This window comes from Onychostruthus taczanowskii, unplaced genomic scaffold, assembly GCF_017590055.1.
Source record: "Onychostruthus taczanowskii isolate IOZ18803 unplaced genomic scaffold, ASM1759005v1 scaffold61, whole genome shotgun sequence".
Taxonomy (NCBI): Eukaryota; Metazoa; Chordata; class Aves; order Passeriformes; family Passeridae; genus Onychostruthus; species Onychostruthus taczanowskii.
The window spans coordinates 6646609-6667182 of NW_024503790.1; the positions used below are offsets into that span (position 1 = coordinate 6646609).

The 20574-nt window shown below is 42.8% G+C and overlaps 2 protein-coding genes across 6 annotated transcripts in view; one reads left to right on the forward strand and one right to left on the reverse strand.

Annotated features, from left to right (window-relative positions):
* The window catches only part of UBE4B (ubiquitination factor E4B), a 31679-nt gene extending 13822 nt beyond the window's left edge, over nt 1-17857 (forward strand). For all 5 annotated transcript variants that reach the window (XM_041419611.1, XM_041419612.1, XM_041419613.1 and 2 more), the window contains 20 exons: nt 393-493; nt 1161-1275; nt 2839-2922; nt 4481-4537; nt 4899-5015; nt 5126-5224; nt 5666-5779; nt 6265-6463; nt 6683-6821; nt 8257-8356; nt 9071-9198; nt 9559-9657; nt 10049-10284; nt 11065-11191; nt 11476-11620; nt 12684-12818; nt 13189-13380; nt 15517-15691; nt 16114-16260; nt 16578-17857. In XM_041419611.1, the coding sequence (XP_041275545.1) occupies nt 393-493; nt 1161-1275; nt 2839-2922; nt 4481-4537; nt 4899-5015; nt 5126-5224; nt 5666-5779; nt 6265-6463; nt 6683-6821; nt 8257-8356; nt 9071-9198; nt 9559-9657; nt 10049-10284; nt 11065-11191; nt 11476-11620; nt 12684-12818; nt 13189-13380; nt 15517-15691; nt 16114-16260; nt 16578-16636 (2568 nt within the window). In that variant the 3' untranslated portion in view covers nt 16637-17857. The remainder of the gene's footprint in view (nt 1-392; nt 494-1160; nt 1276-2838; nt 2923-4480; nt 4538-4898; nt 5016-5125; nt 5225-5665; nt 5780-6264; nt 6464-6682; nt 6822-8256; nt 8357-9070; nt 9199-9558; nt 9658-10048; nt 10285-11064; nt 11192-11475; nt 11621-12683; nt 12819-13188; nt 13381-15516; nt 15692-16113; nt 16261-16577) is intronic.
* Nucleotides 17858-19992: 2135 nt separating this feature from the next.
* The window catches only part of LOC121344147 (translation initiation factor IF-2-like), a 2204-nt gene continuing 1622 nt past the window's right edge, over nt 19993-20574 (reverse strand). The window contains exon 3 of the mRNA XM_041419858.1: nt 19993-20550. Coding sequence (XP_041275792.1) covers nt 20103-20550 — 448 coding nt within the window. The 3' untranslated portion in view covers nt 19993-20102. The remainder of the gene's footprint in view (nt 20551-20574) is intronic.

Genomic DNA, 20574 nt, shown 5'->3' on the forward strand with positions numbered 1-20574 from the left:
AAAAACAGATTTCTTGAATTTATTGGGGCCCTTTGACTCTTGTTAATTTATAAAATTTGAGTGATGCATATATTTTATAACTCTTAAATAAGCACTCTTAGAAATCATCCTTCCCCTTTTGATCTACTACATTTTAGCCAAGTTTATTCCATGTAAAACGTTTTTGTGAGACCAGCTCCCTGTCAGTGTTCTGTATTCTACTCCAGGCTTTTGCTTCTGGGGAAAAAACAACCAACCAACACTATTTATACATAATCTGGAAGGTTTTAACTGGAGTAGTTTTAATCTTAGTGTGCATATTACATTTATACTGCACAAATACATTTATGGTCTTTCCTGTGTGTTCTGTATTTAATTTCTGATTTGTGTTAAAATGAACTTATTTTTATCAGATGTGTAGCCAGCCAACAGTTAGCCAGTTACTGAGCAACATCAGATCCCAGTGCATTTCACATGCTGCTTTGGTGCTACAGGGATCCTTAACACAACCAAGGTAAATCCAGCTGAGTTCCTGTCCCAGGGTCCTTTTCTCCTTCTGAGGATTAGATAAGAAAACTCAGATCAGTTGCTGGAGCAGGAGAATTATGTGCCAGAGAAATAGTTTGTTGCTTTACAAGTGGTGAGTTGGTGGGGAGCAGTTTGAGTGCTTTCTAACTGCATTTGGGTAAAATCAGCCAGGACAGTTTAAATGGGGGATCAGGAACTGAGAAGAAAAGAGACCCTTCTTTCAAAATGCTAGGAAGCAGTTAAAAGTGATCTTAAAAGTAATGACTGCATTAATTCAGAAAATACTGATGGTATGTTATTTTTTAATCTGGAAAAACCTATGTAAAGAAATGTTGTTCCTTCACCAATTGAGCTTAACAAAGGGGTTTTTTTTATTAGAGGGGGTAGGATGAGCAACCAATGACCACAGAGAAGCTGTTGTTTTCTTCCAGCCTCGTTGACTGAAGTGGGATGTTGGCAGCAGCATCTGTTGGAGAATAACCTTTCCCCAAGTAACTTGAGCAGACAAGATTAGTTACTTCTGAAAGGAATAGGTGTTTCCAGGCATTGATGATGTGCTTGCAGACACATCCTTGCATGTGACTGCTCTGACGTTTTTGTGAATACTACTGCAGATAATCAGTAGATTTTATTTTTTTTTAATACAAATTAAGGTCATTGCAGCAGCAGTCTCTGCTGGTACCATATATGCTGTGTAGGAATCTCCCATTTGGCTTCATTCAAGAACTGGTGAGAACAACTTACCAGGATGAAGAGGTGTTCAAGCAGGTAAGGCATAGGTCAAAAATAGCTGTAGCACATGGTTTTACAATTTGCAGTGTCCAAGACAGTGGATTTCCAGACATTTAGTGTCTTGTAGTCCTCTACCCATTACCTCTAGGACTAGCAGCCTGTTAAAGCAATTGGAGTTTGGTTTTGTTCTTTTTTTAACTCATTTAGCATTTTGTGGAAAAGGCTGACTTTCAGTATTTGCTGGTTCTAAGTATTAAAAGTGTATTTGCTAATAAGCAGCAGCACTGATGTAGGAGTGCTGGCATACATGTAGGAATGTGCAGGCATATATTGCAAGATTGATCTTGGTTTTCATCCCTTTGTACAAAAGTGCTAAAAATGTACGTGTTAAGACAGCAATCTTCTGTAATCCTACTCAGATTTAGGGTGTCTTCCACCTTGCCATCTTTACCCTTCTTTGCATCTTTAATAATTTGTATGTAAGGTGCTAAGAGCACTTTACAAATCCTAGTCCAGTAATTCTTCATGTTTACATAGGAAATGACTGAGAAACATGGGATGGTCTGTTCTGTGTGTCAGGGTAGCTCACTGAGATGAAAAATAATTAAGATAACAAAACTAGCAAACTTCTAGCCTGTATGCTGTAAAGCAGATCAGTGAGATGTAATTGTCTCTCATTAGCACTCCCATAGTATGGTGTGATTTGGCTCTAAAGGGGCCTTTGAAATGGCATTTGACCCTTCCAGTTCTGCAGAGAATGACATTAGATAATTTTTGTGTGTAGTGCAAGTAACTGTTAATAGTTTATGTTTCTGTCTGGACTCCTTTTAGTAGAGGTTCATGTAGTTGAAAGTACATTTAGGACTGACAAAAAGCAGTTGTGAAAGTGTTAGAGGTCCTGTCCTGGAGAAGAGCAGCATTCCTGGAGCTGAAGCACATGGCCATCTGCATAGTGCTTTCCTGGAATGTTTTAATAACATTTTTTGTCTCCTCCCAGGAGCAACACAATATACTTTAAAATTCAGTGGGACTCCTGTTGTTGTTGCAGAATTACTGTGTGTTTATTTTGTGAGGGTGTAGTTGTCAGAACAGTGCGATTGGAACTTACTAAATGGGTATAATTACTTCTCATTAATAAGTTCCTGTCAAGTCACTTCCTCTTTCCTAACAACCCTTGACTGCTGCTTATTAACTTTACCAACTTACACATCATGCAAGATTAGAGCTGCATTACTGCTCCAAGTGTACAGACAAATAAATTATTCCCCATTGGGCAGTAGGTTGTTGGACACCTGTACAGAACCTGTGCTCTTGTTTGTGTCTACAACACACAGAGAACTTCTTGCACAGATGCAGGGAACTCAGTGGAGCAGCACCCCGTTGCTTGGAGTGCAGCAAACAGTTGGGTTTTAGCTTTGACTACTCTCTAAAGCCTTCGGGCTTAACTAATACAAATTAAAAAAACAACAAACCTTAGTTTTTGTTTTGTGTAAGTTGCACTATTTGAAGAATGGACAGGCATTTCGTGCTTTGTATGGCAGTAGAGTCATTTGATTGCTATCTGTTCTTGAGTAAAGTAATTTACTTATGTTTTTACAGATCTTTATTCCCATCTTACAAGGCCTGGCTGTGGCTTCCAAAGAGAGCTCCCTTGATAGTGACAATTTTAAATATCCCCTTATGGTAAGGACTGTCCATTTCTAGAAGCACTTTCTTTATGTTCACTGATAACATGCAGATTCTAAGCAAGATCACACTTCAGCATTTTGGGGATTCTTTTTGGTTAGTGGATTTCTGTTAAACTCTGTCAGAAGATTAAGGGGGCCTGAGATGTGTAAAGAGCATTAAAAATTCAGTAGAGTGCGAGGCCAATAATGTCTGAAGCTTAATGAAGACTGCTTATATAGTGGACTACTCAAATGTTTGTGTGTATTGCTTTATGTAGAATTATCAAACATGTGGATGTCATCATGCACAACTGTAATACTGTGGAGGGTTATAAAATCCCAATAAACTCCTCTCAGTTAAAGTCTGGGGAATAACACCCAATATCCATACCAGTCTACGTTTAGACTTAACTTTTGTATGTGAAGAAATTCAATTAGGTTGCATTAAACCCCAAATTATTTGAATTGCAGTCTTATCTACTGATAAAAATATCTTAATATTCCCTGGCTGAAAAGCTGAGGGGGTTATTTTTAGTCTTTTTAAAATTCCTACTTTAGACCTAGGTCTGCTTCCCTCCTAGTGCTTTTATTGACAAAACAAACCAGTCTTTTGCAAAGTGTGTTTGGCCACCAAGGAGCCAGTTGGATTCTTGGTAAACTGAGCATTGTCAACTTAACACCTTCAGATCCTTTTAGGATCTTCAGGGTATGATGCCAAAAAAGGCTGCTGAATCTCAGGTTTAATTTGTACTTATGGAAATCAGCTGGACTGGGGTGCTGCAAATCAAACTGATTAAGTAACTGTGGTACTTGGCAAAAAAACATTAATTTCTCTGGTTTTGTGTTTTCCTGCTTTTTTGTTGTCCTCCCAATCTGTGAACCGCTACAAATTTGGCTGTTGGCTGCAGAGAAGGACTGCTTGAAAATGAGTCTGTGTTTTCCTTATCTCTAGTTGGCAGAGTGTGCAACAAAAGGATGGAATAGTAGTCACTCACTGTAGTGCAACTGAGGAGTGAGAACATGTAACACAGCACAAGTGGGACAGCCAGCAGTCCTTTGTGTTTCCAGAGATCTCTGCTATGGCTGCTTGCTTCTTTCTGTGCTGCAGTTGAAAGTGAGCTGGAGATCTTGGATAGGGTTCTTTGTTCCTGGGTTCTGTGTTCATTTGACGTTTTTCCACTCTGATTTAGAAGACAAAGGCCTTGGTGTATGGATTAAACAATTGCTCTATTTGTTATTGTTGCTGGTTTTAATAGGGCAGGTCAGGAGTCCAGCACAGGCATTGTCATGTTCTGAGCAAACAACAATTTGCACAGCTAATCCTTGAAATAAGTGCAATAATTTGTTATCCTGTGAGACATGTTGGCTCTTTTGAGACAACTTGGAGCAGATGTAAAAGCTAAAATGGGAGCAGGGTGTGCTTTAGTTCTCTTTAGGCATCTTCACTGTGATTGTGAAGTTTTTCCACTGGTAGAGCAACAAAGGTTCTGCTCTTTCAGCAGTCTGTCATAGTAAGCTTGTTTGTTGCAGACAGATTACTCAAAAAAGTAATTTTTACTGGGATTTCTTTATAGGCACTATGTGAACTTTGTGAAATCAAGTTTGGGAAAACACACCCCATGTGCAGTTTGGTGAGTGTCTCCAGTTTGAGTCTTTTCTAGTTAAAAGAACCATTTCACTTATTTTGGTGGTGGTGTACAATCCCTGTTGATAATGTTCTCTAGAACTCTAAGCAAGAGCTACTGGAGCCTCTCCTGCAAAACAATAGTTTAAATTAAGCTGGTAGAGGGAGTCCTTTACCCTGAGAATTCATTAAAACTGGGACAGACACGAGTTGCTTGGGTTGCTGGAACACTGAGGAGATGGTTTCATTTTGCCATCAGCATGACTGAGGGCTGGAGGTTGGAGGGTGTGTGGCAGACACTGCAAGGTGACAAAGCAGGATGGCTGACACAGCAGCTTTGAAGAACTTGCTCTTTCTCCTATTTTTAGGTTGTCTCTTTGCCCTTGTGGTTGCCTAAATCTTTAAGCCCAGGTGCAGGAAGAGAACTGCAAAGACTTTCCTACCTTGGAGCCTTCTTCAGTCTGTCTGTCTTTGCTGAAGATGATGTAAGTGTCACAGAAGGATGTTGATGTGGTGGGGTTCTTTTGTTGTGAGGGGTTTTTTTTACTTCCCCAGAACATTTCGATACATTTGCCAATATCCATCTTACTTTCAGAACAAAGTAGTTGAAAAGTACTTCTCAGGGCCTGCCATTACTCTTGAGAACACCCGGGTTGTTAGCCAGTCCTTGCAACATTACCTGGAATTAGCAAGGGTAAGTATTCTCATTCCTTTAAAAAAAAGGCATAATATGTGGGTTTTTTGGTCTTGGTACAGGTGAAGAATATAATATAGAAAAAATTTGCTTCTGTTTTAAACCACATAAACCACATCAGGAGATGGCTGAAATGAATTGGGGAAAAAATTAGAGTGCTAGGAATATTTCTCTGAGGCTGTAAGCCAGTTCAGAGAATATCAGATCAGATTGTCATGAGTTGCAGATCATGTTAAAGGGTGAGTAAGTGCATACTGTGTTAGTAGTGTGTTTCACTACTGCTGGATTTACATCTTTGGTTTAGCTAATGTCATGACTAACATAGGCATATACAGGTGGTAAGACTATAACAGAAGTTATACTGAATTCTGTAGAACATAAAAATACAGACTAACAGAAAGCAGGAGTGTGGTGCTGAGAGCTGTTTGTTTGCAATTGCAGCAAGAGCTGTTCAAGATCCTGCACAGCATCCTGCTGAACGGGGACACGCGGGAGGCGGCTCTCGGCTACATGGCAGCTGTGGTCAATGCCAACATGAAAAAGGCCCAAATGCAGGTAAATAAAGGGAAGTGCTCTCCTTGTGATTCATCCAGCCACAAATAGCACCAGATAGCTCATGCAGTGGTGGTCTGCAATGGAGGACAAAAGAATTTTGAGTGCCTGCTACCACAGGCAAGAAGCCCTGTCTTCCTTGCTTCAATACATTTTCCATTTCTGAAATGAATCTGTTTTACCTGTTAACAGTTTATTGCCTCTCTTAGAACTGAGATGTCATTTCATTAACAGGGCTTCTGTAGTACATGTTCAAAGCTTTGTACTTGCCCTGCCCCATTTCTGAGGGCACCATTCCAATTGACTGTGTTTACCACACTGCTTTCCCAGCTGGTGAAGTGCTGGGCTTTGTGTGGTGTCTGTAAAAGGAGCAGTGCAGGTACAGAGTGCATGGCTCCAGTGAACCCACAGGGGTGGGATTTTGGCACTGTACATCCCCCTGTGCTCCTCAGCTCATGTCCTCAGCCGTTTGCTTTCTCACCCCACAGACAGACGATCGTTTGGTGTCCACAGATGGCTTCATGCTCAACTTCCTCTGGGTCCTGCAGCAGCTGAGCACGAAGATAAAGCTGGAAACGGTTGATCCCATGTACATATTCCATCCCAGGTGTCGAATTGAGCTTCCCACAGATGAGACCAGAGTGAAAGCTACAATGGAGGAGGTTGCAGCCTGGATTGCTGAACTTTGTTAGTACTCTTACTGAGATACATTAAGCATCACTGTGCCTTCTGATATGGGGGTACACGGAAGCAGTTGATTCCAGCAAAGAATTCCCTTTTCCTAAATCCCTTTTCTTGATGCTATCTGCTTTTCCTCGTTTTAAAGAAAGTTGCATTCGAGGTCTCACCCTAGATAAGGCAGGTAATTTTTTAATTTATTCACCTGCACTGCTTTTTGTTTTCCAGACAGGGATCCGTCTCTGTTTTCTGAGCCGAAATTCCCCACGGAATGTTTCTTCCTCACGCTGCACGCCCACCACCTGTCCATCCTGCCCAGCTGCCGCCGCTACATCCGCAGACTGCGCGCCATCAGGGAGCTCAACAGGTGGGCAGGGGGCTGGGGTGCTCCCAGCAGGGCAGGAGCCTGACAAGCCACAGGAAATGACAGTGGCAGTCTGGCTGAAACTGCTGCTGATACAGCCCCCCAGCTTTCTGGTGCCTGCTGCTTTCGGCCCTTGGGGATTTTTGGGTGCATCGAGGCTGGAATCCAGAATTCAGATAAGTGAGATGGAGGGTGGTGGTTACACGAGGCAGCTCAAGTTGGTGAGAAGACCATTCTGTTTAAAAGATAACTCTCTTCAGAACATTTTAGGCTTCGTGACACCCCTTAACACTGTTCATTATAACTAATCTGTGGTGTGGTTGGCAGGGTGTGGGCATCAGTGCCTCAGGCTCTCTGGCAGAGCTGCAGGAGTGTGTGTCAGGCTCTGTCTGATAATCAGGTCACTGTGCAGGTGACTTGTGAGTTCAGAAACCAGACATTATGAGTTGTGCCTGAGCTGTTTTGAACATCCCAGAAGATATTTAGCTTTTTTCCCCTCAGCTTCTGAGACAGGAGAATTTGTCATACTCTGTCATGCTCTCAGGGCAGGGGGAAAGGAGCCTTCAGCAGTGAATTCTTAATATTGTTCTCTACATGTAATTCAGCATATGGTTTACTCTTTTATAAATGATAAATACATTATGGTGTTAACATGAAGATACTCCTGTTTTCCATTTCTCTTGGCATAAACTCAAATAGACTTTTACAGTTGCTAAACCTTGAAGAATACTCTGTTAAAATTAGAACATATTTTTGTATCATCAGTATTTTCCATTGTTTATAATTGCACTCATTGCAATTTGGTAAATGTTCCTTGGCAGTAATGCCATGAGTTCATTACAGGATTTTTGGACTGCATTTGAAATGATTTCATTTTTAAAGCATATGCAGGCCAAGAACCTGGGAAGCAGCAGAGAGCAGAGCAGGAAGAGTCAGTATATGTTAAAGGAAAAACTATTTTCCTATAAACAGCCTGTGGATTAATTGTAAAAAAGCCATATGTTGGCTTGAAAAAGGAATTGCTGCTTTTTCCTTATTTAGAATTGTTTCACAGGAGTTGCTGATGCAGCAGTCCCCATCCAGCAGTGCAGAGGGAAGAGCTCTTGGCTGCTGGAGCTAGTGTATGTGGTGCCTGAGTTCTGGCTGTGCAGATGTTCAGTCTGCATTTACTCCAGCAGTGCAGAGGGAAGAGCTCTTGGCTTCTGGAGCTAGTGTATGTGGTGCCTCTGAGTTCTGGCTGTGGAGATGTTCAGTCTGCATTTATAAAAGCAGCTTATCTCTCTTGCTGTGATGATGGGTAATTTCTTTGAACAGGATCAGCTTTTTTCCCCACTTCTCTGTATTTCCTTGGTTTTTAGCAGATTAGTCAGTGAAATGCCTTGTGCTGTCAGCAATTTCCCCTCTAACATGATAACCAGTTCCTGCCTCTGGTTTTCAGGACTGTTGAAGATTTGAAAAACAATGAAAGTCAGTGGAAGGATTCTCCTCTGGCCACCAGGCATCGGGAGATGCTGAAACGGTGCAAGACACAGCTCAAGGTCTGTGAGTGCTGCAGTTCTCAGCCAAACTCCTCTGTGGCCCGTGTGTGTGGGACTTTGTCCCAGTGTTTATGTACAGCTTCTCTCTTCTGCTGCTTGAGAACAGTGGGTTTGAGCCTCTGACCCCTGGGAGTGCTGCACTGGATGGTGGTCATGACACAATATGACATCTGTGGTGGAGTTAAGATTCAAAGTAACACCTATAAGAAAATTCTGTGTATTTTAATTGGAGAGAGACCAAGCAAAGGGACTGGGCTTTGTTCAGGAGTAGCTGTGTGTGCACAGTCCATGCACAAGCAGGAACTCTCAGGTCACTGATCTCACACAGAATTCCTGCAAAGATGAGTAAGCTGGGTTGCTCTGTTTTTTGAAGGCCTGTTCTACTTAGATCCTCAAAGAAGTTGGCACAAATTTTTTGAGCTGTAGCACCAAAATGGCTTTAATCACACATTTTCCCACTTTGATACATTTATTACTTCTTTCCTTGTTCTCATAAAGCTTGTGAAAGGCACATCTGTCCCTGCAACCCTAAATTGTATTTTACTTGCTGTGTAGGGGCTTATGTGCCCTATTTTCTTGAAATAAGAGTGTGTTGTAAGAAGAGGCCACTGTGTAATTGTCGTGATTCGCAGATATATTGATTAGCTTGAAGAGCTAATAACATTCCTTTATGCTGTCTTGCCCTGGATTAATTTTTGTGTGCATGTTCTGCAGAAACTGGTGAGGTGTAAGGCTTGTGCAGATGCTGGTTTGCTGGATGAAAACTTCCTCAGGAGATGCCTGAATTTCTATGGCATGGTGATTCAGCTGATGCTTCGCATTCTTGACCCTGCCTATCCCAAGTGAGTGTCAGCTTTATCTGTGTAAGCTGGAGCAAAGATCTTTCAGATCATGTTGGATTGCTCACTGAACTTGGCAGTTCTAGAATTAGTTTTACTTACAGTGTCTGCATTGTTCTGGGGTTGGTGACATGCATCCTTGCACGGAATATTTCTGTTATTCAGAGTTTAATGTTCACTTGGGTTTGGGGGGCCCCCTCAGGTATGTTTGATACCCTTGAAGTACTGACATGGAATTCTGAAAAGTCAGACTCCAGTTCTTATAAAGGGTTCCCATGGAAGGATTCCATAAGTGAGCACATGACACTTTCTACTTAACCCTGCTGGTTTACTGTCCTGTTTGCTGTCTGTTCTGTTTTACAGCATAAAATTGCCTTTAACTCCTGAGGTTCCGAAAGTATTTGCATCATTGCCAGAGTTTTATGTGGAAGATGTTGCTGAATTTCTATTTTTTATTGTACAGTAAGTAAAGTTACATTTGAAGGAAACTTGTAGTACCACTTGTCCCTTCAGCAGGTGGCACACGCATAAATGGAGGGTGCAAAAGCAGTTTTCTATCCATCTGCAGTTAATGTTCTGGTTGTTAACAGCAGCCATAAGGTTATGGCATGGCAGCATTGCTGCAGCTGTAATGCATAGATGGCTCCACTTTAGTCCCTTCTAAACTAGATTTTTCTTGGAAGAGAGTTGAAAGTTTTTTGGTATTTTCCCCAGGAATTTTCTTTATGGTTTTCAGTGAGACCTTTTGATCTTGTGATATGCTAAATCATCACTAGAAAAAGAATCTTTTAAAAGCACAGCTTAGAAGTAGAACATTAGGTTGGGGTTTTTCATTCAGTTTTCCTGTTTCCAGATATGCTCCTCAGGTGCTGTACGAGCCCTGTACTCAGGACATCGTGATGTTCCTCGTTGTGATGCTGTGCAACCAGAACTACATCCGAAATCCTTATTTAGTAGCCAAGCTGGTGGAAGTGATGTTCATGACAAATCCAGCTGTTCAGCCCCGGACACAGAAGTTCTTTGAAATGATTGAGAATCACCCTCTCTCCACTAAATTGTTAGTCCCCTCCCTGATGAAGTTTTACACAGGTGAGTGCTTTGTCTGTAGCTCACTGAGTGCACAATAGTATTCTAAGTCCAAAGGCTCTGTTAGCTGTTGTAACTGTTCAAAAAGCCCCAAACAAACCAAAACCAAAAAACCCTGATAGATCTTAAGTCTTGTGAAGGTGAGGCTGGATGCTCAGGAATTGGGGGAAATAGCACTAGATGGAACCTTGAGAATTCCAGTCCTGTCACAAGCTGTTGTGCAAAGACAAGTCCAGCAGTGTGAATTGGTGTGACAATTGCTTTTCTGGTCTTTAGATGCCAAAATTAAAGCTTTTGCTTTGCTTTGCTTCTAAAGGAATATTGGGATTTTGAAACTCCTCGTTGTAGTTTTGCAATTCCAAAATTAAAGCTTTTGCTTTGCTTCTAAAGGAATATTGGGAATTTGAAACTCCTTGTTGTAGTCCTGTAGATTTGGATGTTTCAGAAGAGTTTTTGTACCCATAACAAAACCAAGTATTTTTGTAGGGTACCCAGAGTTTTCTTAGTGAGATTTTAGACTGTGGGATGAAGAGCAGAGTTGAATAGAGCAGAATGTTTTGGTTTCTGGGGGTTTTTCTTCCAAAATGAGGTTGGGTCTAGATTAGAAAATGCATAGTGCTCCTTCTTCTAATGGGAATTGAGATGGAGACTTCTGAACAGGAATTGAATTTCATCTCTTAATGTTTCCCTGGGTGCTTGAAGCTCATCACTTTGGAGGCAGCAGGGAGAGGTGTTGCCAGCGAATCCTGGTGGGAAAGTTTTGGGATCTGTTCTCTTTTCCAGATGTGGAACACACCGGAGCCACTAGCGAGTTCTACGACAAGTTTACAATCCGCTACCACATCAGCACCATTTTCAAAAGCCTCTGGCAGAACATAGCTCACCATGGTACCTTTATGGAAGAGTTCAAGTGAGTAAGAGGTTGTCTAGGCAGCTTCCTGAGTGCAGGCTGCTCAGGCAGGGGCCTGAGGAGGTCGCTGCCCGTGGGACTGGCTGATGCTGCTTTCTGTTGTACCTTACATGGCAACCCCTTGCAGCAGAACTGGAGCGATTCTAAACTGAGCTCTGGGCTCCACCTTGGCCTGGGGAGTGGGATTGTTGTGGGCAATAACAGAGCAGGGGTGTTGCTGGGGTTGCAGTCTGCTCTGCTCACCCACCTGCTCTGCAGTGACACCTGTGTTTCGATGTTTGCAGCTCTGGGAAGCAGTTTGTTCGCTACATCAACATGCTGATAAATGACACAACTTTCCTGCTGGATGAGAGTCTGGAGTCCCTAAAACGTATCCATGAAGTGCAAGAGGAGATGAAGAATAAAGAGCAATGGGACCTGCTGCCCAGGGTGAACAGAGCTGTTTTTCAAAGTGCCCTTTACTTATTTTCAATTCTTCAATACAAGACCATTAAAAAAACTTTTTGATAAGGGGCAGCACCAAAGAGCTGCTTATGAGGAGCAGTTCACAATGCCTTTTCTTGCTGCCAGTGTGGCCATGGTCACTCTGGATGACATTCTGCAAAATAACATCATTCTGCCTAGTTATGTTGTGGCTTGCAAAGGGAGTGGTGTGAAATAGAAATAATATAAAGTTTCAAATTACTGTGCATTTAATTCTAAGTGGAGAAACCAAGACTTTAACCTTCCTGAAGGAGGTTTGAGAAGATGCTCACCAGTTGAATTGACCTCAAGGAGTAGAAGCTTTTACTCTCTTAATGCATTGGTCCTTGGTAGATTTGATGCAGACAGTTCTAGTCCTGTACTTCAGAGCTTGGCCTGATTAAACAGTAATTGTGTGTGTTGACCCACCAATGTCAGGTATTTCTATTTTAAGGTTATTGATTTAAAAAAAGAAAAAGTACAAAAGGAAAAGCTATAAAAATCTTGTTTGTTAAACATATTCTGGTTTGCTCTTCTGAAGCCTTTCTTCCTGTCTCTGCCTACCAGCAAGGTAAAGCCATTACTGTAGTTACAAAATGAGCTGGTACATCATCTACAGATTGTTCCACTGGGGAGTATTTATTATTTATGATGGTGCATAAATTAGAGAGAATTAGAGAGAGCTTCATTTGACTAACTCAGATCCCAAGCTGGTTTTGAAATATTGGCATTTGGATGGAAAGGAAGCATAACCCAGTTCTGCAGCTGTGAGGAGCAGCTAGAGGATGTAAACAAACTCAGTAACCACGGGGGCTTGTTATGCTCTTTGCATTCATTCTTTAGTGTTGCAGAATTCCGGAAAATTGTTGCAGACATTAGTACTGGTAATACAAGTCAGCAGCTGTGCCTTGGACTAAAAGATGTGCCACGTGTGTGTTTGAATGAGTGTGTTCCCTTTGCCTCGATGCCCTGGCGCTGTGGCTCTCGGGCTGTGCGGCGCCCGGCTCCTGACGCGCTCTTTGTTCCGCAGGATCAGCAGCAGGCCCGGCAGTCGCAGCTGGCTCAGGATGAGCGCGTCTCCCGTTCCTACCTTGCCCTGGCAACAGAAACTGTTGATATGTTCCATATCCTTACCAAGCAGGTCCAAAAGCCTTTTCTCAGACCTGTAAGTCCTGCTCAGATTTAAGTTGGTTCCCTGCTTCTCTAACATCTCTGGATAATAACCTGGAAATGTTTGGTAGCATTAGTCTCCATTTTCCTCCCCTTTCTCCAGCTCATTAAAATCTAATTGCTGTCGATGTTATTTGATGTTGAGAGCATTACCTGAGTCACTGAGATGGTGTGATCCTTCCAGACAGAAACTGTTTGCATGACGTTTTTTAATGGCAAACATGCATAAAGAACAGACACTTCCTGCAAGCCTACCAAATGCAAATTGTATTAGTTAATAATTCCTGATCCTGCTGTGTGCACCTCTAGCGATAACCTCCTTCATCACTGCCTTCACACTGATCTGTTTCACTTCACTTTCCTAGGAGCTTGGACCACGACTGGCTGCTATGTTGAACTTTAACTTACAGCAACTGTGTGGCCCCAAGTGCCGTGACCTGAAAGTTGAAAACCCAGAGAAATACGGGTTTGAACCAAAGAAGCTGTTGGACCAACTGACCGACATTTATCTGCAGCTGGATTGTGCTCGCTTCGCTAAGGCCATTGCTGATGACCAGGTGAGCTCCACAAGGATGAAGGAGAAGGGCAAAAGCTCTGTGGACAAACAGGACTTTGCAGAACATTCTAGAAGCATTTCATGTTTCTTGTGTGCTGCCTTCCATCCCTGCAGTTTGTTTTCTTTCAGCAGATCCCCTCTGTTCATATTCTGTCTGCTCTTTTAGATGGGTGTTCCCAGTGCTCTGCAAACCTGTACACCTACATAAATATCCATGGCACTTCACATGCATAGGAAATTTCCTGGGTGTGATGTGCTTATTGCCTACAGCCTCTTGTAAATTAGCAGAAATATTTTGTCCCTTTGCAAGTGGGAGAACTGAAGCAGAGTTTTGACTCCCTCCCCCTTCCTCATTGAAACAGGCAGAGCTGGGACCAAGAGCCTCCTCCTTCAATAAATCAAAGTTCATTCAGTGGTTAACAGTTTCCAAATTGTATTCCCTCTGAAATCACTTTATTAAATGGCTCTGTAATAAACTGAGAAAGCACAGCACGTATGAGACAATTAACAGCACCTTTGAACTCATGGTAATACTGGCAGCAAGATAAGCTATTGCAGCTCTGGGTTCTTGTCAAGTTGTCAAACTGCTGAGTCACATCTGTCCATGCCCATGTCTTATAACACAAACTTTTCAAAGTGTAGAGGGCAAGAAATGTCCACAGCAGCTGCTTGAGATTCTGGTGGAAGCTGTTTGCATGTCTAGTGAAGCAGCAGTGTTGGGGTAGCTCAAGATTGTTTTTCTGTAGTTATTTAAGTTCTGAGAATTGCAGATAATACCAGTAACACACCTGGAACAGACCTTATGTGTTTGCATGTGTATAATGAATATTTTTATGCTGTTCAGTATATATGAGAGTGTTTTCCATCATGCATCCATGCCAGCCACAGCAAATGCACAGATTGACACAGGGATTCAAAAGAAAGAAGCCTGTGGGTGTGAGAACTGGAAAAAAGCTTAATTAACAAAGTGGCCCTTCATCAAAAAGGAGTGGGGGGAGTGACCAGTCTCTTGGAAACTGTCAGTGACAGGAAAGAAACACCAAGGAAGTGTGTGGTTGGTTAATGACTACTGGTATTGGGAAAGAAAACAAAACAAACAAAAGTTGCTTGATCATGGTGGGATCTCTCTAAAGCATTTTGAGAGATGTCCCATTTGCAAATCCCAGCACGCAGGAGAGGGAATCTGCAAACGTTTGTGGAGCCCTGGGCACGCTGCCACCGCTCTGTTCCCTCTGAGCACGAGGAGGGCCTTGGGTGGGCACTGTGTGTCCTGCCTGCTGAGTGGCATGGCTTGCTGCAGGCTGCTGCAGATGAAAGAGGTGTTGAACACTTTAAAAATCCCAAGGGAAATAGAAATCTGTGAGACTCAGTGTGTTTTGTTTTGCCATATAATTCAGCCTTGCACTGTAAAGTACATAACACTCGGTATTAGAAGGATTGTGTCAAAACGTGACATTGTGAACTTGAAGGAAAATGGTGTCTCTGTAGAACACAGACAGCTACAAAAGTCCTTCCCTAAGTTTCTTTTTCACGTGAATGTGATGCTTGCTTCAGTTGCATTTGGTCTCTCTGGAAAGTCCTGCTGCAACGGCTGGCAAATTTCCAGCATTCACTCTCTCTGAGCTGTCTTACTATTTTTACAACATCGTGGGGTGGGTTTGTTGTTAGTTCTTGTTTGGATTAGGAGAAAGAATCATTCCTTTCCCAGTACTGCCTTACATATTATCAGAGAAGGTAAGAAATTCATTTTATGCTGTATTTTCAGCCAAGACTTGTGAGAACAAGAATACAGACAGGAGAACGGCAAGACAGATGTTTTGTCTAAGAACAGTTCTAATAGAGTCAGCCTCTTTGAGCATCTTCCTCATTTTCTTTAGGTGATGTTACCTCTTTTTTTTTGATCCTTAATAGTTCTGCAGTGGTGATGACTGGTAAAAAAAATTGTAAGTCTGCCCCAATATTGACATTTTGGTGCTAGATGAATGCTACCTACATACTATTTGCTTTGATGTAAGGCTGAGGTTTCATTGATCCTTCCTTCTGCCATTTTAAAAATGCATTAAATATCTTTACTATTTTTATGGCATGTAAGGACACTACGACTCAGCAAAGTTGTCTTTTTATGCTTTGCCTGTAGAGGTCCTACAGTAAAGAGCTCTTTGAGGAGGTTATCTCCAAGATGAGGAAGGCTGGAATCAAGTCTACCATAGCAATAGAGAAATTCAAACTGCTGGCAGAGAAAGTGGAGGAGATTGTTGCCAAGAATGCCCGTGCAGAGATTGATTACAGCGATGCTCCGGATGAATTCAGAGGCAAGTGGAGTCTTCTAAACCCTGCCTGTCTAGGAGAGAGGGATTCTGTTTGTTGCACTGATTCCATATGTTAACAGAGACTATGTATTGTTTATGAAGCCTTGCATCTTGCTGTATTTCAGTGATGTAGTTAAGTAAATAGAGAGCTAAGAGTTCTTTTAGTTTTCCCTGGGATTGTGCTGTCCAGTCCTAGCCATGCTTTGCTAAACCCCCCCCCAACTGAAAACAGGGTGACAATAGGGAAAGCTTAGTCCCAGGTCAGAAAGGAGAAAGTGCTGTAAAGATTTGTGTGCATTTAACCATTTTCTGTGAGTCCAGCAGTGTCCTGGGGACCCTGAGCATGGCTGTGCACTGTGGCTCGATGGGCAGGTAACGTTTGCAGCTGTTTGCTCTCTTTACTGAGGAGACCCTTGTGCCCTCAGATCCCCTGATGGACACGCTGATGACCGACCCCGTGAGGCTGCCCTCGGGAACCATCATGGACAGGTCCATCATCCTGAGGCACCTGCTCAACTCCTCCACTGATCCTTTCAACCGGCAGACGCTGACGGAGAACATGCTGGAACCAGGTGCGGGGGACAGCTGGTGCCCACCTGGAGTGTGGGTGGGGGCAGGCCTGACGTGGACAGCACAGTGCTGAGGCCTTGCTAGAGCTGACAGTTCTTGCATTTCAGCTTGCACAGAAAAGTTCATTCCCTCTGCTTTCCCTTTTTCCAGGGGGAAAAAGCCCTCCCACCCTTGCTTTCTTAACTACTGGGCTGAAAAACATTATGGTGTACAAATGGGAAATAGCTATTGGTCGTGAGGGACTGTCTTACAGTACTATTACCAAGTATTTAATCATTCTTTTTTTTCTCTTTTTTTTTTTTTTTTTTTACCTTCCTAGTGCCAGAACTGAAAGAGCAGATCCAAGCCTGGATGAGAGACAAGCAGAATGACCATTGAAATTGCCTTGCAGTGCAGCCCCCAGCCCTGGGAGAGCAGGGCTTTGTGCAGGAGGGCAGCAGAGGCCCTCGGAGCTGTTGGTGCATTGGCACGCCCAGGCACTGACCCTCAGCGGTGACACAGGAGCATGCGGACGAGGAGAAAGCAGCTTCATTCTTGTACATATATTTAAGTGATAACGATGGTCAATAACACGGAGGACAAGCTAGGAAGTTACTTATGTTACAAAACTGTCCTTCAGTATGTCACATTTTGGAGTTTTTACAGCTGAATTGTTTTAGCAAAGACGAATGGATCAGGGCAGCATCCCTTCACCCTTGTTTTTTACCGCCAGATATCCGTTCATTTGATTGTGGTTAGAACCTTGGACATTTTGCTGCTAAAGTAACTTTTTTCTCTTTCCCTTCCTTTCTTTCTGTTCCACCCATCAAACCTGCACTGCTGTCTTTTTCTTCTGTAATGCAAAAAAATACAAACCCTGTGAAAATCAGAAATCATTCCCCTGCCCTCAAAAGAACATATTTTGTGCGATAACTGTGCCTGCAACAAAGTGTTCATCTTGGGATCGTATTTTTATATTACACATATTTGCCTATTTGGTTTTTAATTGGTGTTAGACACAAGGATAATTTCAAAAAAGCGAAGACTCCACACGTGGATTTTAATTTCCTTTCCTTGAGATGTCCCTTTCCTTTGTGTTGATCAAGATGCTCTGGTACTTGTGAAAAGCCTTGAGATAGAAATATGTTAAAACAGCTGCCATGAATGAGATGCTTGGGAATACCAGGATTTCAGTGACTTTAAAGAAACTAAAATACATTCTTTCAATGCTGCAGATCAATGCTAACTGACAGTTCTGAGCCATTGGAGCTTGTCCACAGAGAGCAGATACTTTTATCCTTGGAGGCTGCAGTTTGGGGCAGGGGTCATTTTTTATGTTGCTTACCAATTTGTATCCATGGCTTGGCCTTACCAAAGCAGAAAGGGTGCAGGAAATGTAGAATTACGTTTTTAAAAAAAAAAAAATACTCACAAACATTTTTATATTACTGCCCCCTGCATATGATACTTGAATTTCCTTTTTAAAAAGGATTGGAAACCACAGTGTTTTAAAATTAAGTTGGAAAAAAAAAGGTTGTTTTCTTTTATTTGTTTTTCGCCATGTCTTCTGTTCAATTCCTGACTCTCTTGAACTACAATAAATGATACACTCGCACAGAATGTTTCCTTGGTCCTTCTTGTAAGAGTGTCAGAGAAGATATGAAAATGACAACAGATTGGGTGTCTTTGTCCAGGTTTGCTGATAGTGATTTAGGATAACCTAGTAAATGATGTGGACAATCTCTGTGCACACAGATACCAGTAATCCTTTAAACTCAAGAATGTTCCCAAGCAGGTGCCACTGAGGACCCGTTCAGAGCTCCCTGACAGCTCCAGGGGAATTCTGGTGACTTTGTACAGAATCCAGCATGCACCTCTCAGGTGTGCAAATAATTCTAAATTAGAAAATGTGAAGGTGCAGTTGTGGGCTGTATTCTTTGTTTGTTGTGGGTTTTCCAGTGGTGCTTCCTCTTACAGCATGAATGTGCATTTCTTCCCTGCAAGGATGGGAGAAGAGTCCAAAGCTGCTGTCTGCGTTGACTGCTGCAACAGAGAAGCTGTTTGTGGCTTTTATGGTTATAACCTTTACTGCTTGCACAAATTCAAATCCCCCTCTCCTTTCCCTTCAGTAAGGCACAGACCAAAGCCTGCTCTGCTTCTTCCTGCAGGCTCCCAGCCAAGCACCAAACCCAGCACAGATTCTGACGTGTCACAGGTCGTGCCGAGCTGTGTGTTTTCTTCTTTAGTTTTTTAATTTTTTAAAAGAGGTAGTTTCTTTCTATATAAAGAAAAATTCTTACATGTAACTGTTCCCTCATTATTGAGGATTTTTGCATGAAATCTCTAGGAACACCCCAGAGTTTATACTTGTTTTTGATGAAGGACAGCTGTTCAGTAGTGAATGTGTTTTTACTGGAGGATGATTAAACTATGGCTTCACATTTTGGGTTCTTTTCTGCAAGTCACTGTCAAATATTGCTTCTATTGATAGATTATAAAGTGAAAGTTTTATAGTTTTGGGTTTTGCCAGGAGGAAACAGAAATACTCATGTTTTGGTGTGGGATGTTTTAATCAACACAATGCCCTTCAGAATCTGAATTTATATTTATTCTGCCATTGTGTCAGACTCTGACCTGAGGAATATAAATAGCAAAGTGCATTACTGAAATGTTTTGTCTAATTATGGCATACATCTATCATTTGAAAACATGTCAATGCAGATATTGCACAAGACACAAAGGCTTGACAGAAGTGGCCAAAACAATTTTATCTGGGCAACTGGTATCAAGTGTTTTAAAGGTGTGAGCTCAGACAAGTGTTCACCCAAATTCTGCATTTGTGAGCAGAATAATTAAATGTATTTTAATAAAGGCTGCTGAAGTGTCATTCTATTGTGTCTGGCCACAAAAGTGAATGAAACCCCTGTCTTTCAGTGGATAGTGGACATCTGAGTGCCTGAAAAGCAAAGCTGAAGCTGAATTAAAAATCAGTTTCCCAAAAAAGCATATGGGTTGTGTGACAATTCTTAGTTTAGTTAATTAAATGCTTCCTGCAGTTTTTGGTGCTTTCCCTTCCCCTCTCTAATACATCATTTACACCGTTTTCAATCCAACTGTAACCTCTCTGCAATACAGAGTTTGTAAACTATCAGTGGATATCAGCGCAGTTACCCCAAAACCACCGGGAAATCATCTGTCCCGTCACTAGATGTATTCAAGCTCTAATAATGTATTTTTTAGGACCCAGGAAAGTCCCCGATTTTTGGTTTGGTGTTTCTGTGGCAGTATTCCCCTAAGCCTCCTGTTCAGCCATGGATTGCTGCCTCTGTTGCCATAACTGCACATGAGACTGGCAAGGGGAAACAGTCACCTTCACCACACGAAGTAAAAAATAACTGTTCTGCCCAAGATCTGATCCTAAGGGGAACAGAAGGGACACGGCTGAGGTTAACATAGCCAATAGCCAGGAGGCTGTGAACAAAAATAAACCTTGTTCTGAAACTAGAAATCTCAGGTCCTGAATGTTCTCAGCATCTCAAATCCAATTTGTACGTGATGGTGTAAGAAACATGTAATGAGGGCATTTCATGTGAAGTGATTTCCTTTAAGGTGCTTAGAAGCTTAAACACGAACCAGTTTCTAACAGCAGGAATTACCAAATTACTAATGATAAGGAGGAAGTTAAAGCTGAATTATTGCCACAAAAATAAAAATTCCCGATGAGAACACGCATGAAATTATTGAAAGCATGAGGGTTAATACAGCATCGTGGACTAAATTTAATCATTTGCCTCAAAATACATCATGAGGTCTAAAAAAATTACTCGGGCTGCTCAAGAAACGTTCTGAAGGGAGGGAGGAAGGATTACCAACCCCTCAGGCCGAGTTTGGGATCCAAATCCCAGCGAACCTCAGGAGTCTGGAGCTGGGGAATTCGCTGCCTCAGAGAGCGCGTCCCCACAGCCGCTTTTATCCCGTTCTCCCGCGCTGTCCCGGCCGGTTTTATCCCGTTCTCCCGCGCTGTCCCGGCCGGTTTTATCCCGTTCTCCCGCGCTGTCCCGGCCGGTTTTATCCCGTTCTCCCGCACCTCCGCGCTCGGGACCCGCCGCCCCTCACGGCTCGGGGCGCGCACGGACACAGCGCGGCGGGCGGTGCTGCGGCCCCGCTCCCGATAGGCTCCGAGGGCGCAGACGTGATTTGCATCGCGGGTTCTGATTGGCTGGAGCTGGCGAGGGGCCGCCTCCCCGCGCCCCCGCTGCGCGGCGGAGGGCTCCGTTCGGAGGGCGGTGCCGCTGCGGCCGGGCACCGCCAGGCGGCGCTGGCGGCGCGGCCGGGCG